We start from the raw sequence: 16,867 nt of genomic DNA on the forward strand, positions 1-16,867 counted from the left end.
TCCCCCGGGCCATGGCCGGTCTCCGCCATGATGTCAAGCTTGTCCGCGCTGGCCTGGACCGTAGTCGCCTGGATGGTTTTCTGTGTATATTTCCGAGTATCTTTTTTTGTTGCCATTTCGGACAATTGGTTATTTTAGCCCAGTATGTCGCAGTTTAGTCTATGTTTTTCTGGTCTAGTTCGTTTTAAATCAATGTATTCAATAGAGCTGCCCTAACCTGCTGCTCACTCCACTGGCCCGGAAGCAGAAGTCCACGGAATTCATTCTTAAACTCCCACAACTGAACCAAATTACATAAATGTCATAATAATTGCTCATTGAACTTCATCATCATCAAATTGCTTACTGTGATATGTCCTGTTGTTTAACTCGTGACTGAGTTAAATAAATGTTTTAAACGTATGAAGTGGTCTGTGGTTTGTATGGTTTTACAGAAGAATCAGACCCGACTGTAGAACTTACTACTGTAAGATTAGAGACTGAATTAATATTTCCTAGTGGCTGACCCTAAAATCACTGATATTATAACCTTGTTACAATATCATTCAGTCATAGGTGGTGCCCCCATTATTTGAGATAAAATTATCCACAAGTGATAATTTTAAAGTATCCCAAAACACATATTTCTGCTACATATCTGATTTATCAAGAAACCTGTTTGAATCACAACATCCCTGTTTGGAATGGTTGCCGTTTAAGGTGCGCACTGAATTGTTAATGATCTTTGGTTTATCAGTTTATTCATCTCATCCTCATTTGGGTTAAAGTGTGATTTTGGGGGGTTTGTTCCCACTCAAATCCCATCTTTCTTTCCTGATTAAGGTTTTCAAATCAGATTTCCTGCTAAGTTTCACCAGCCATCCCTTTGATTTGTTTTGTTCATGGAGAAAGCAGGTGTTTCCAGGTGGATCTTTTTCCAATCTGGTTTCTGTGACTCAGTTGAACGGCCCCCTTTTGTGGTTTGTAAACTTATGGAATTTTCTGTCGACATTTTGATTCCTTATATAAGTATCCTCTTGGTTCTCACCTGAGTTCTTTGGTTAAATGGTTAAGCTCCTGCCTGGGTTACGGTTATTTGACCTCAGGCCATTTAAATTGGTCATTACCTGGGGTTGGGGTTTCAGGAGGCTCTGTATTTTGTTTTCCAAAAATGTACAGCTTCTTCTTTCATTTGTGGGTGACTGAGTGTGGCTTTTGGTTTTGCCAAGTCTGATGGTTCTGGAAAGGATAGCTCTTCTGACCTTGCCATAAAGGTCTGTGTTCTCCATAGTTGGTTCCCTGATGTTCCCATGCACTACGTTGAAGCTCATGGTCGTCCTCCTGACCCACTTGCTTAACGATTCCCTGATGTTTTTCGGCACTGTGTTGGGCCTCCTGGCCACCTCCCTGATTCTGCCCTTAGCTGGGTCTCTGATGTTTTCATGCAAGGTATGAAGGCTCAGGGTCGCCCTCCTGATCCATCTGTAATACGGTCCCCTAATATTCCATCACATGGTGTAGGGCCTCCTGATTCTGACCTGAGCCCGATCCCGGGTATAGTCGCACACGGTGTTAAGTCTCGTAGTCATCCTCCTGGTTCTGCTCTGGGCCCTGGTAGCCACCCAGTGGTTCTTCTTCCGGTCTGTCTTGGGTTTATCAGTCTGCCTAGTGGTTCTCTGCTTCATGGTCTTGTTTTTCTGTACCGGGTTTCTTTTAGCCATCCATCCATTTTCCCCCTCTTTCCTCCCAGTGTCGGTGTGCCCGTGGTTGGTTTTGGCGTCTGTCGGGGACATCCATCTTGGGAGGGAGTATTGTCATGTTTCAGTCCTGTTTGGGTTCCAGTGGGTATTTTGTCACCTTGTCTTTTCTTTCCGTTTGCCTTGGTCTTGACTTTCTAGTTGTTTTACTTTGGTCCCTTGATTATTTTCATTCTAGTTTGGTTTATGCATTTATCTGTGGTCCATGGTTTTGGTTCTTTATTGTATTATTGGTTCACTGTATTGCAATTTCAGTTCAGTCATTTAATGCTTTTCTTTCTGTTTGCTGTAGTCATTAGTTTCATTCTTGGTTATCTTTTAATTTATTAGTTATCTATGTATTGGTTAACTGCAGTTGTTATGCATACTCTGATCTTGCTTCTTATTTATCTTCTCTGTCTTATTATTCTGGTTGTGTTCTGGTAGTCATGAGTTTTATTTTCTGTTACAATTCATTTTGTGTTCAGTCTTAGTTTTGTTTTGTTTTTCACAATGATTGCATTATGCTTTTGTCACAGGTTTTGCTTATTATTTATCTTCAGTGTTTCATATCTGACTATGTTCCGTTTGTGATTTATTGCATTCTCTGTTTATTAGTTATCTTGTATTGTGATCTTATTATCGGTCATTGCATTTGTTTTATACTTTATTCAGTGTCAGTGTTGTGTGGGCCGCCAGAAGAGGAGGTACTGCTGGCCCACCACCAGAGGGCGCCCTGTCTGAAGTGCGGGCTTCAGGCACAGGAGGGCGCTGCCACCTTCCAAGAGCGGCTGGGTTGACAGCTGTCACTCATCGGCTATGACAGCTGTCACCAATCATCTGCGCCTCACCCCGCATAAAAGCAGGACAACACCTCCACCACGTCGCCGAGATATTGTTCTTCCAAGGAGGTAATATTCTCTGCTGTATTTAACAATGACAAATAATCTGAGCTCTTTTTGCAGCTGTTTTCCTGTGGTGTTTCCTTATCTGTTGGATTGGCGTTTGGTGTGATTAGCGACGGCTTCACCTCACACCCCAACCAGATAAGTGGTTAAACAGGAGCTGCACGAGCGTGTGATTAGAGGTGGAGGTGGAATAACCACCATCCTTGTTACGGGGTGCACACACACCCACACCTGACTGTTTGTGCTCTTCGCCAGCAGTACCAGATCCGACACGCGGAGACGGTGGCCACCTGGGGAACTCGGGACCTGGCGGCTCCAGTATCCTCCTGGTTCGGTGGCGGAGGAAATCGTGTGGTTCCGGTTCTTCTCCAGACGGACGTCTCCTATCGTCGAGCCTGCCCACACGACACCTTTATTAATTGACCTTGTATTCATTCTATAACCTGCTGTGTGTGGTTGTGGCATTCACAACAGTAAAGTGTTCAGATTTAACTTCTCCTATTGTCCGTTCATTTGCGCCCCCTGTTGTGGGTCCGTGTCACTACACTTTCACAACAGTCAGTCCTGTTCCAGTTTCGAGTATTAGTATTGATCTCCAAGTTTCCCACTTTTTAGATTATTCACATTATTTCCTAGTTTTTCTGAAAACGTTTTTGTTTTGCTCACATTAATTATTGTCTGCCTTAAGCATGTCACATTTTCCACCATTAATTTTCTAGTCAGTTAGTTCTCTTGGTTCTGTCTGCATTGTGTTTTTACTCCCCTCACTCTCTTGCACCTGTTCCTCATCTGTCAGCCATGCCCCCCTTTCCAGATCCTTCGTCCTCATGTGCGTCTTGTTTTTCTGTCAGTCTCCCTTATTTAAACTGCATCTGTTCACTCCCTCATTGCTTATTTGTTGATTGTTGCCACTTACCAGCATTCCGTCTCCACTCTGTTTTTGTCAAGCCATGTTTTGACTTTGCTCTGTTCACCAGATCCTGCCTTTAGCCTCATCTCTGACAACCCAGTTTGCTTGTGTACTGACCCTGCTTGTTTATGACCACATCCTCTGTCTCGCCCCTGCCTGGTAACTTTGCTTCGCGGACTGGCTTCCTGTTTACGAAACCCCTGCCTGTAATAAAGACCAATATTTTTACTCATATGTCCTGCACTGAGAGCCTGCATTTGTGTCCAGCCTCTCTCTGTGCCTCGCCACTGCTCAGCCTGACAGAAGTGAAGGACAAGTGGCATAGAACAGGTTATGGAATCAATATCCCAGCTGCAATGCCAGCCTGGAGAGCTACATCACCATAGGAAGTAACAAGTACAAGCAGATCCACAGCATGCCATTCTCCTAGGAGAGGGCCTATGACGAACAGAAGGCCCACTGCCATGTCTGTTACCTGAAAAGGTGGACAGCAGTCAAGGCCTTTCATATATCAACATCCTGGAGGTGGTAACATGATGTCGTTGCACTCTGGAGGCAAACAGCAGAGGTGCCACATGTTCACAAAAGCACATGTCTGGGGGGAGGCATGGGAATAATGCCTGCAAGCAAAGTGGACAGACCTCAGGTCCACTGAATTGTGTTGTGATGTTTAACGGCAATCCAACCTCTACAGTCGAGCACTTTCTCCTCAGCATGGAGAAAAAGGTATGTGTGCAGTGCAATCTCAAACAATCTCAAACAATCCCTGTCAGTTTTGCAGGTTTTCCCACCTACAAAGAATGGAGAGGTCTGTACTTTTTATTGTACCTACATTTCAACTGTGAGAGACAGAATCTAAAAAAAAATCCAGTAAATCACATTGTATGATTTTTAAATAATTTGCATTTTATTGCATAAAATAAGTATTTGACCCCTGGAAAAACAGAGCTTAACAATTGGTACAGAAACATTTGTCTGCCATTACAGAGGTCAGACGTTTCCTGTAGTTCTTGACCAAGTTTTCACACACTGCAACAGGGATTTTGGTCCACTCTTCCATACAGATCTTCTCCAAATGTTTCAGGTTTGGAGTTTCAGCTACCTCCAAAGATTTTCTATTGAGTTCAGGTCTGGAGACTGGCCACTCCAGGACCTTGAAATGCTTCTTAAAGAGGCCCTCATTAGTTGCCATGGCTGTGTGTCTGGGGTCATTGTCATGCTGGAAGACCCAGCCATGACCCATCTTCAATGCTCTTACTGAGGGAAGGAGGTTGTCTCATCCTCTAAACATGGTAAGTGTAGTTGATTCAAAAAGCTCTATTTTGGTCTCATCTGACCACATGACCTTCTCCCATGCCTCCTCTGGATCATCCAGATGGTCACTAGTGAACTTCAAACGGGCCTGGACATGTGCTGGCTTGAGCAGGGGGACCTTGCTGCCCTGCAGGATTTTAAACCATGACAACATCACGTGTTACTAATGTAATCTTTGTGACTGTGGTCCCAGCTCTCTTCAGGTCATTGACCAGGTCCTCCTGTGTAGTTCTGAGCTTTCTCAGAATCATCCTTACCCCACAAAGTGAGATCTTGCATGGAATCCCAGACCGAGGGAGACTGACAGTCATCTTGTGTTTCTTCCACTTTCTAATAAATAATCATAACAGTTGTTGTCTTCTACAAGCTGCTTGCCTGTTGTCCTGTAGTCCATCCCAGGTCTACAGTTTTGTCCCTGGTGTCCTTAGACAGCTCTTTGGTCTTGGCTATGGTGGACAGATCGGAGTGTGATTGATTGAGTGTGTGAACAGGTGTCTTTTAGACAGGTAACAAGTTCAAACAGGTGCAATTAATACAGGTAAAGAGTGCAGAATAAGAGGGCTTCTTAAAGAAAAATTAACAGGTCTGTGAGTGCTGCAGAGGATCAACCCCAGAAAGGCCCCGGGCCCTGACGGAATACCAGGGAGGGTTCTTAAAGACTGTGCACACCAGCTGTCTGAGGTTCTGGCGGATATATTCAACACCTCTCTGTCCCAAGCCAGAGTTCCGCCATGCCTCAAGACATCAAGGATAATATCTGTGCCAAAGACCTCTGCACCATCCTGCCTCAACGACTACAGGCCAGTTGCACTCACCCCCATCATCACAAAGTGCTTTGAGAGGCTGGTGATGAGGCGCCTGAAGCAGACCATCGATGTGACTGTACATGAGCACCAGTACGCGTACAGGCAAAACCGGTCCACAGCTGATGCCATCTCCACTGTGGTGCATCAGGCCTTCTCCCACACAGAGAACAAAGACTCCTATGTGAGGCTGCTGTTTCTGGACTTCACTTCTGCGTTCAACACCATCATCCTGCAGAAACTGGTTTCCAAGCTGGCTGAACTAGGAGTCCCCTCAGCACTGTGCAACTGGATCCTGGACTTCCTGACTGGGAGGCCACAGAGTGTCAGGATCAACACCACCTCATCCTCCACCATCATCCTGAACATTGGCTCACCCCAGGGTTGTGTGCTCAGTCCACTGCTGTACACATTGATGACCTTCGACTGCAGAGCCCAGCACAAGAATAACTTGTTGTTAAGTTTGCAAATGATACAGCAGTGATCAGGCTCATTAGCCAAGGGGATGAGACACCGTAAACCCAAGAAGTGGAGAACCTGACACGGTGGTGCGGAGACAATAACCTCATCCTCAACACCCAGAAGACCAAGGAGATAGATGTTGACTCCCGCAGGTCAGCCCCCACAATCCCCTCCCCCCTCTACATCAACGGAGCAGCAGTGGAGATCGTCTCCTCCATCAGGTATCTTGGAGTCCACCTCTCGAACACTCTCACCTGGCACACCAACACCACAGCTGTCATTAACAAAGCCCACCAACACGTCTATTTTTTGAGGAAATTTGGAAGGGCCGGACTGAACACAGAGGTCCCCAGGGCCTTCTACACAGTGGAGAGTGTCCTGTCCTGCTGCCTCCCTGTGTCGTATGGTGGCTGCACGGTGGCGGAGAAGAAAGCGCTGCAGCGGGTGGTGAGGTTTGCACAGAGGGCCATCGGATGCAGCTTACCACCCGTTGAGGACATCTACATCTCCAGATGTAGAGACAAAGCCACCTGCATCCTCTGAGACTCCACCCACCCTGCACACAGTCTGTTCACACCCCTTCCCTCTGGAAGGAGGTTGTGCAGCATCCGGGCAAAAACATCCAGACTGAAAAACAGCGTCTACCCGAATGCTGTCAGGCTGTGGAACAGTTCAACATCCACCACCAAACTGTGAACACTGCACTACATGCACATTGTTACCTTCTTAATACTCTAATGCTGCTGCCGACCCTGTGCCTTGTATATATATTCTATGGCCACAGGGGTGCGCATATTGCACATTGCAAAAGTTTATATTGCAAAAGTTTATAAAATAGGTTAGGTTTAAAAAAAAAAGTCCCAGTTAACTACACAAAGACCTGGAAAAACTGCATTTTGTTCTGCCTGTAAGGGTCGAGTGACAATAAAAGTGAGTCTGAGTTGGAGTCTGAGAGCCAGAATTCTTGCTGGTTGGTAGGGGGTCAAATAATTATTTTAATGCAATAAAATGCAAATTAATTACTTAAAAATCATACAATGTGATTTTCTGGATTTTTTTTAGAGTCTGTCTCTCACAGTTGAAGTGTACCTACGATAAAAATTACAGACCTCTCCATCCTTTGTAGGTGGGGAAAACCTGCAAAACTGACAGGGGGTCAAATACTTATTTTCCCCACTGTAACATGGGAGACACTTTCAGGGAAACCAAGTGAGACCCCACCCCTTGGTAGAGGAGAGGAGAAGCAGCAGAGGATGATTTTCTTAAAAAGAACACCTGAAAGTTCAGCTACAATTTGCCAGAAAGTACATCTGAGATGCAAGCCTAGATTTGATCTGTTTTGGTGAAAGAAAATCCTCCTCTATACCACTTCATCATGAAGCTGTATAACTGATGATACAAAATGCAAAACATGTACGATGCACAATTTCTCCAATCACAGGCACAGAAGTCTATAACTTCTTCTGGGTTGTCTGAGTGTCTTGGTGGCTTTTCTCAGTCTTCTCCTTCTTGCACAGTCACTCAGTTGTTGAGAACTGTCTACTCCACACAGATTTACCATAGTGTGCATTTCTTCGTAATTGATGTAAATAAAGTCCAAGGCATATTCAGTGACTTGGAAATGTTCATGTATTCATCCCCTGACTTGTCTGAACAAAACTGGCAATAAAAGTGATTATTTACAGGTATCACACCAAAGCATCCATTACTTATGCAGCCCATGTGCCCAGCCCTGTGCTTGGGACTCCGACAAGGGCGGTCGCATCTCCTCCACTCTCCCTTATCTCTGTTCTCTACTTTAACCTTCAAGTCCCTACTTCACCAGGCTGTGAATTCCTCAAATTATATTGGATACTGGATCTATTGGACTACTGTTGGATTAACCATGGAATTGATCAACTGGTCTCGGAACGCTATTGACATCATTTTTTCTACAAGAAGGTCAGGACCGGGGGATCCGATCTGCCCAGATGGAATGCATCCTGCAGGCTATGTTCTCGATTCCTGGAGTTTCTGGTGCGTGGCATGCTTGGTGCCTTTCTCCATTGAGGACGAAGGAGGATTTATTCATTTTTGGTCTTATGGTAGCAGGGCTGGTACTGTTTGGCTTATGTGCTGCCCTGATCTACTGGAAAATTGGCAAGACGGCGGCATCAAGAACCACGGCCCCTCGCTTGTCCGTCATGATTAACAAGGTTGGCAAGGCAGTGCATTCTCAGAATGCAATGACTCAAACTCAGACGCAAATTGGATGACATCTTGGAGCTGATGCGTGCCTTGCAGTTGAAGTTGAAGATTTCAGAGGCTGGTGAATATTCTTAATTTATAATTGGGAATATTCTTAATTCATAATTGGATTTGGTTGTTCAAGTGGAACTGTTAAAAGTGTTTTTCACTGCTCAAACCACAACACTACAGGCTTATCAAGCCTGAAGGTCAAACTGCCTGACTGTTTTCCCTCCAGAGGAATGTCTTCGGCCTCGGGATCATTTGGCTGTTTGTTACAACTCACAAAGACAATAAACTGCTTTTCACAGGACTGAAGCATGCTCCATTCTCTCCCCCCGCCCTCCTCCTATCCCCCATCAAACACTCCCCACTCCAGCATCTGCTCACATCATTCCTTTCCCCTTCTGCAAGGGCGGTGCAGTTTTAGTTGCAGCCCCCGTTCCTCCCCCCAAGCTGACGGCGGCGCATCTCAGGGTTGCTGCGTGGCCTTCACCCACTTGCCTCAATTCGGATAATGGACTTCTTCAAACTTAGTACACATAAACAATGTCAAATGTGTATGTGTTGTCTTAGTTCTGATGTGTGCCATTGTTACGGTAAACAAGTAATAATTGTGGACTAATTGCTGTCTGAGGTAACTGGAATGTAAACATCATTTCTCCACTGTGAGTTCAATAAAGTATATCTCATCTCTCATCTCATTATCTTGGCTTTTTATTTTTAATTAATTTATATCAGATTGTAGACCGAGTCTGAGATGAAGTAAGATAATTTTAGAAAGGTTTTTTTGTATTTTTGTATTTGAAATGGCATAAACAAATTAAAATGTGTGAAATATCAAGTGTTCCAATACTTTTGTTCACAATATGTAAACTCCTCCACTGATTCTCATACCAGTCACTTCACACTCGGCCTCAAACCTGCTCAGTGTGGATGGGAGGTCACTACCTGATGAAGCCAACAGAACCACATCATCTGCAAAAAGCAGAGATGCAACTCTGAGGTCACCAAACTGGACACTCACCTGTCCCTGACTGCACCTTGAAATCCTGTCCATGAGCATCACAAACAGGATTGGTGACAAGGGGCAGCCCTGGCAGAGTTCAACACCCACGTGAACCAGGTCTGATGTAATACCGACAATGCATACAGATGACATAATGACAGAGTTAAAGATAGAAACAGAAGTTTGTGTACCCTGCTGTGTAGTTGGTCCATCTCTATAACCAGTGATACGAGGTTGGAGTCAGCCAGCTGCAGTAATCTCTCCGGAGTTTTCTGAGGCGACAGCATGTGCTGTGTGAGAGAAACACAGATGAAGGAATTATAGAGGCATGTCTCACACATTTTGGCCGAGGGCAGGAGCTTTTGAGCTGACTGGTATGTTGTAAAATTAAAATCAAGAGTTTCTGTGTAGGCTCTCAGTTGTCCAGGTGGTTTCCATAGTAGAGAAGCTTGAATGTTCGACTGGACTGGGTTGCTTGACGCGAGGACGTTTCGCTTCAAATCGCAGAAGCTTCCTCACCTAAAATTCTTGCTCTGGAAGTTTGACTTCTGTCTGACTTTTGTAGAGAAGAATAAAACAGAAGCCAACAAAAGCTGGAGTTTTAAACCTAACCAGACCCCTCCTACTGAGAGGCAGACTGCTATAGGCTAGTGACTAAACAATAGCTCTAATTAGCAACTATTGTGCTCTAGTTAGCACACCTAATGACAGGACAGCTGTCCCTCTAATGATGGGATGGATGCCTTGATGACGTGAATGACTCATTACCATGAACAAAAGACTGAAACTCCTTTGACCCGAGTACCCCATTGTAAACAGGGGATAAAGTGTGTCTCAGACCCCCTCCCCGGTTAAGGCTGGGTTTCAAATGTTTCACAAAGAATGCCTCCTTGACCCCTCTCTCAAACCATTTCTTCTCTCTGGCTAATATTTTAACTTCCTTGTCCTCAAACGTGTGGTTAGTGTCTTTAAGGTGGAGATGAACCGCAGACTGAGGTCCACTGGCGCCCTCTCTGCGGTGCTGGTATAGCCTATACCATTTGCAGGGAGACAATAGGAAGGCACATGTTCGCAGCAAAATCGCGAAATAGCACCCCCTAGAAAAAAAAAAAACCCCTCTGCATAGGGTTTTTTTCGTTGTAGCCTCACGAAATTCGGTACACATATTTACCATGCTAGGATGTACAAAAAAGTCTCTTAACGTCATGGTGAAATGTCGACCGTAAGTCAGACATTTTGATTTTAAGTTTCGATTTTGAAGTAATTTTTGCCATTTTTGGCCATTTCCAGTACTTACATTTCAACGAACTTGTCCTAGAGATTTCATCCAATCGTCTTCAAATTTGGTTAACATCATCATGACCCAATGGTGATCAAAAGTCATCAAAAGAATGTAATTAGGTCAAAAGTTTAGTTTAGTTTAATTAGCTTATAATGCGCCAAATCACAACAAAAGCCATCTCAAGGCACCTTACATAAAACAAACAAATAAATAAATAAATAATTTAAAATTAATAAAAAATTCAAGTACATGAATAAAAACAGAAGTAAAAGAATAAAACAAATAAAAATAAAACCTATCCATAAGAAAGAGAATAAAAATAGGTTTTGAGTCTTGACTTAAAAATGTCCACAGACTCAGACTGCCTCACGATCGCAGGAAGACTGTTCCATAGGGTGGGTGCACGATACGAAAAGGCTCTTTGACCTACTGACTTCTTCTTCACCCTGGGAACACAGAGAAGTCCCGCATCCTGCGACTGCAAAGCCCGGGCCGGCACGTAGAGTTCCACCAGATCAGCCAGATAACATGGCGCCAGTCCATGAACAACTTTATAAGTCAACAAAACCTTAAAATCTGCTCTCACAGAGACAGGGAGCCAGTGCAAAGATGCCAAAATGGGTGTGATATGTTCAGACCTTCTACTACGTGTCAGAAGTCTGGCGGCAGCGTTCTGAACCAGCTGAAAACCCCTAATGCTGGACTGTGGTAACCCTGAAAATAGAACATTACAATAATCTAGTCTAGAAGAAACAAAAGCATGAATCAGGGTCTGGCGTGGCTGCGAGGGTTCGTCAAACTTTGGCGAGCTTTTCGGAGCACACCGTTTCACTTCGAATCGCTGTCACGCCCACATACATCATCGTAGATCCTTCAAACTTGCTGGACATGATGAGGGCTCTGTACTGAACTTCGGCATATATTAACTTCCCACCTCTGCCATATCGCCCCCCGATGGTAACAGGAAATGTCCTATTTTTACTTTAACAGGAACTGATATCACGTAGTTAACCCAATCAACTTCATACCACTTCTAAAACATGCAGAACAATTTGGTGATCGTAGGTGATGATCGCCGTGAAGTTACAAGTAACGGTGTCCGTGTGGCGGCGTGCCGAATATCGACCCTTCACCATGAAATTACTTTCCTCCTTTTGACGGCTTTAATTTTGTCATACCATCATGAAAATTGATACACACGTCAAGCACGACAACCTCTTTGTGTCAGGAAGGCAAGGACTATAATCAGAGACCCCTCCCATCGTGGACACTATTTGTTTGAATTATTGCCATCAGGCAGACAATACAGGGCACTTAAGGCCAGAACAAACAGACTTAAAAATAGCTTTGTGGGAAGAGCTATTTGTGCACTGAATGCTGCTGGTCCTGCCATTTTATGATTGTGATTGAGTGTTTTAACTAGGTTTTATGTAGAATTTTTACGGTTATTTATTTATTGTATTTATTTATTTTAAATATGCTTTTAAGAGATTGTTTTTAATTTCATTGTCATGCACAGTATTTTTTTCTGGTGTCATGTACAATGATAATAATAAATTCTATTCTATTCTCTTACAATTCATAGGGGCGTTGCCCATGGGCAGGGCAAAATGCCTCAATAGCGCCCCCTTGAAACTTTCAAAAACCCCTCCCCATAGGGGTTTTTTTGGAGTAGGGAGATGAAAATTGGTACACGTGTGACTTGCACAGATGTACAAAAAAGTCTCTTGCACCATTGGTCTACTCCAAACAGGAAGTCGGCCATTTAGAATTTTCTTGTCATTTTGGCTTGATTTCCAAGCGTTGTATTTGAACAAACTCCTCCTAGGGATTTTGTCCAGTGCACTTCAAATTTCTTTCACAGCATCCAGAGATGATACTGATCAAAAGTTATCAAAACCTTTTCTCTATGTCCATGGAACATCAAGTCATGATAACTCCTTCATGCTTTGCCTGACTGACTTGAAACTTCACATGTGTGATGAGGGTTGGCCCCTGAACACACCTGGCCCCTCTGTTTGTACTCTGAGTGCCCCCTAGTGGATAAATTATCAACTTGTTATAACTCATGCATTACCTGATTGACTTGAAACTTCACATGTGTAATGAGGGTCAGCCCCTTAACACACCTTGCCCCTCTGTTTGTGCACTAAGTGCCCCTAGTGGATGAACCATCAACTTCACATAACTCCTTCATGCATTGACTGATTTGCTTGAAACTTGAACTGTGTGATTATTGTCTGCCCCGTACACACCTGACCCCTCTATTTGTGCTCTGAATGCTCCCTACTGGATGACCCATCAACACACACACACACACACACACACACACACACACACACACACACACACACACACACACACACACACACACACACACATATATATATATATATGTGTGTGTGTGTGTGTGTGTGTGTATGTATGTATGTATGTATGTATGTGTGTGTTGCAAAGAGAGATTTAGTAAAGTTCATGTGCAGCCCAAGTCATTCATGACTGCTTGGGTGTTTACAGAGGCTTCAGCTTTATTTATTTCTCTTACATATTTGCTAAGTGTAGTAAAGGTATGAAGGTGAAGTGCTGACTTAATGGCAATGTGAATACTTCATACCTCAGAGACAATATTTAGCCTAAGGCAACAAAATTTAGTATCAGGATATTGACAGAAAATATTTGTTCCTAGAAATGGTACTTTTACCTTCAGTTCCTCTGTCATGTTCTCATAGCGGTACAAGACCTTGTAAGGTGGTGGCAGGGGTGTAGTCAGGGTAACTTCAGTGATGATATGATAAAGACGATCCATATCACTGATCAAAAGACCTGAGCAGTCATCATCACAGGCTGGAAAACAAACCCATATACAAAGTCAGACATCAGAATGTGTGTGCTATGACCAACCTGATGCATTTAACTACATATTATACTCTCTGGACTGAGAATAAAGAATTAACAAGAACTAGAGCATCACGCTTGTAGAGTGCAAACCTCCACCGACACTTGTTTTCAATTCCACAAATTTTACTTTGGAAAAACATTTTCAAGGTCAAAGTCCTGTTTGAAGTGGATTTTCATAAGCTAAAATACGAGGTCTGTTAGAAAAGTATCAGACCTTTTTATTTTTTGCAAAAACCTGATGGATCTGAATCACATGTGCTTGCATCAGCCAACCTTGAACCTTCGTGCGCATGCGTGAGTTTTTTTCCGCCTGTCGATTGTGTCAGTTCCTGGTAAGTAGGTTTTGTGTGCGGACGTGTGGAGCGTGCTGGGCGGATTTTTATTACAAGGAAAATGATGGAACGATTGGAGAAGTGCTACTGCATCAAATTTTGCCAGAAACTGGGTGACAGCCAAGGGGGAAACCATTTGGAAAATTCAGGCGGCTTTTGGAGATGATGATGCAATGAGCATCACACGGATTAAGGAGTGGTACAACCGGTTTAAAGATGGCCGCGTAACAGTGGAGAGCGAGCCGCGCTCCGGTCGGCCATCAACATGCCGAAATGACGAGATCATTTCCAAAGTGAACGCTGTGGTGATGCGGGACCATCGTGTGACTGTCTGAGAAACTGCGGAAGAGGTGGACATCAGCACTTTTTCAGCACATTCCATTGTGACAGAAGATTTGGGCATGAAAAGAGTGGCGGCAAAATTTGTGCCGAAGTTGCTGACGGCAGAGCAAAAGCACCTTCGTGTTGAAGTCTCACAGGACATGCTGGACTTCACAAAGAGTGAATCCAACTTCATGGACACCATAATCACTGGTGATGAGTCCTGGGTGTACGGGCACGACCCGGAAGCATTCCACTTCACCAAGACCAAAGAAGGCTCGCCAAGTGCGCAGCAACGTCAAGGTGATGCTGACTGTTTTCTTTGACTCCTGTGGTGTGGTACACCATGAGTACGCACCACAGGGTCAAACAATCACCAAGGAGTACCACAGGGATGTCCGCCGTCGCCTACATAATGCTGTGCAGCGCAAGAGACCGGAGTTGTGGGCCACAGGAAATTGGCGCATCCATCACGACAATGCTCCAGCACATTCCTCTCACTTAATTCAGACTTTTTTGACGAAAAACCAGACTCCGGTGGTTCAACAGGCTCCTTACTCTCCTGATATGGCCCCTTGCGACTTCTGGCTGTTCCCCAAACTCAAGATGCCATTGAAAGGAATGAGATTTGAGACAAGAGAGGACATTATGGCTGCAACGACAGCAGAGCTGAACTGCATTTCTAAAGACGCTTTTTCGGAATGCTTCCAACAGTGGCGGCACCGCTGGGAGAAGTGTGTGGAGTCCCAAGGAGACTACTTTGAGGGTGATTAGGTTTCCAACGCTCCAGGTATGCCAGTTTTTTTTCCCAGCCAAAGGTCCGATACTTTTCTAACAGACCTCGTATAATACAAAATATAGATCAAAAGGGCTTTTCAATGTTAAAATCAAACACCTGTTAAATCTGCAATATCAGATGCAGATCAAACCGTCTATTCACTGAGGGTGCCAGTTCGCACCTCATTATCACAAATGAGAGTGACTGAGGCACTTTTGATTGAGACATAATGCAAAATGTACATCAAATGGGCTTTTCAAGATTAAATTCAAATGTCCACAAAATGCACAATCCAGATCAGATCTGGATCAAACTTTGTCAGGTGATAGTGAGTGCCAGTCTGCACCTCACTTTTAAATACGAGGTCTGTGAGAAAAGTATCAGACCTTTTTATTTTTTTCAAAAACTATATGGATTTGAATCACGTGCGATTACATCAGACAAGCTTGAACCCTCGTGGGCATGCAAGAGTTTTTTCACGCCTGTCGGTTACGTCATTCGCCTGTGGGCAGGCTTTGAGTGAGCACTGGTTCACCCCCCTCGTCGGAATTCCTTTGTCTAACAACTTGCTGAGAGACTGGCGCTTTGCTTTATCAAAATTTTTTCAGGACCTGTGAGGCAGATCGAAGTGGACACCATTCGAGAAATTCAGCTGGTTTTCGGTGAAAATTTTAACGGCTGATGAGAGATTATGGAGTGTTACTGTCGCTTTAAGGACTTCCCACGGAGTGGGACGTCGCACCGCGCTCTGAGGCGCCGTCGTCAGCCTGTTTCGAGCTGAAAACCTCCAAATTTAAGCCTCTGTTGACCCAGGACGTCGTGAGAGAACAGAGAAGTTTCAGAAGAGCTCTGGATCAGCAGTTTATCCGGACATTCCACTGTTAAAGGAGATTTTGTAATGAAAGACGTGTGGACGGATTGGCGTGTTGGCAGGCAGCCGGCGCGCCGCCACAGGAAAGACACCTCCGTGTTGATAACCATTTGTAAAAACCAGGCGGCTTTTGATGGCTTCCAGTAAAGTGAGTATCTGAGAAATTGTTTAACAGCTGGACATGTTCCAACTTGTCCTTAAGGCTTCCAACGCAGGTGTTTTTCCTGTGGTGGCGCGCCACGCCGGCTGCCTGCTGACGTGCCAATTAGTCCGCACGTCTTTTATTACAAAATCGCCTTTAACAGTGGAATGTCCGGATAAACTGCTGATCCCGAGCTCTTCTGCAACTTCTCTGTTCTCTCACGACGTCCTGGGTCAACAGAGGCTTAAATTTGGAGGTTTACAGCTCGAAACAGGCTGACGACGGCGCCTCAGAGCGCGGCGCGACGTCCCACTCCGTGGGAAGTCCTTAAAGCGACAGTAACACTCCATAATTTCTCATCAGCCGTTAAAATTTTCATTGAAAACCAGCTGAATTTCTCGAATGGTGTCCACTTCAATCTGCCTCACAGGTTCTGAAAAAATTTTGATAAAGCAAAGCGCCAGTCTCTCAGCAAGTTGTTAGACAAAGGAATTCCGACGAGGGGGTGGACCAGTGCTCACTCAAAGCCTGCCCACAGGCGAATGACGTAACCGACAGTCGTGAAAAAACTCACGCATGCGCACGAGGGTTCAAGGTTGGCTGATGTAATCACATGTGATTCAAATCCATATAGTTTTTGAAAAAAATAAAAAGGTATGTTATTTTTCTCGCAGACCTCGTATGAGTGTGATTGGGGCACATTCAATTAAGATATAATGTATAAAATACATTAAATGGGGTTTCAATGTTAAATTTAAATGATCACAAAATTTGTAACCTGGATCAGATCTGGATCAAACTTTGTCAGTTGAGAAAGGATACCATCCTACATAATGCTCTCAAATATGAAAGAAATATGATATTTTTGTTTTTGACCTTGAAAATTGCCTATTAGG

At 44.2% G+C, this 16,867-nt stretch overlaps 1 protein-coding gene and 1 long non-coding RNA gene across 6 annotated transcripts in view; one reads left to right on the forward strand and one right to left on the reverse strand.

The window, feature by feature from the left end:
- Positions 1–16,867, reverse strand: part of lama2 (laminin, alpha 2) — a 780,279-nt gene that overhangs the window by 257,734 nt on the left and 505,678 nt on the right. For all 5 annotated transcript variants that reach the window (XR_004558560.1, XM_034162644.1, XM_034162643.1 and 2 more), the window contains exons 36-37: positions 13,331–13,473; positions 9,539–9,637 (exon numbers count right to left, since the gene is read on the reverse strand). Coding sequence is in view for 4 of the 5 variants with exons in the window: in XM_034162644.1 (XP_034018535.1) it covers positions 9,539–9,637; positions 13,331–13,473 (242 nt within the window). In the remaining variant the exon portion in view is untranslated. The remainder of the gene's footprint in view (positions 1–9,538; positions 9,638–13,330; positions 13,474–16,867) is intronic.
- The window catches only part of LOC117503416, a 559,959-nt gene that overhangs the window by 100,295 nt on the left and 442,797 nt on the right, over positions 1–16,867 (forward strand). The gene's annotated exons all lie outside the window — the stretch shown is intronic.

The sequence above is a fragment of the Thalassophryne amazonica genome, chromosome 21, assembly GCF_902500255.1.
Source record: "Thalassophryne amazonica chromosome 21, fThaAma1.1, whole genome shotgun sequence".
In the NCBI taxonomy this organism is placed as follows: Eukaryota; Metazoa; Chordata; class Actinopteri; order Batrachoidiformes; family Batrachoididae; genus Thalassophryne; species Thalassophryne amazonica.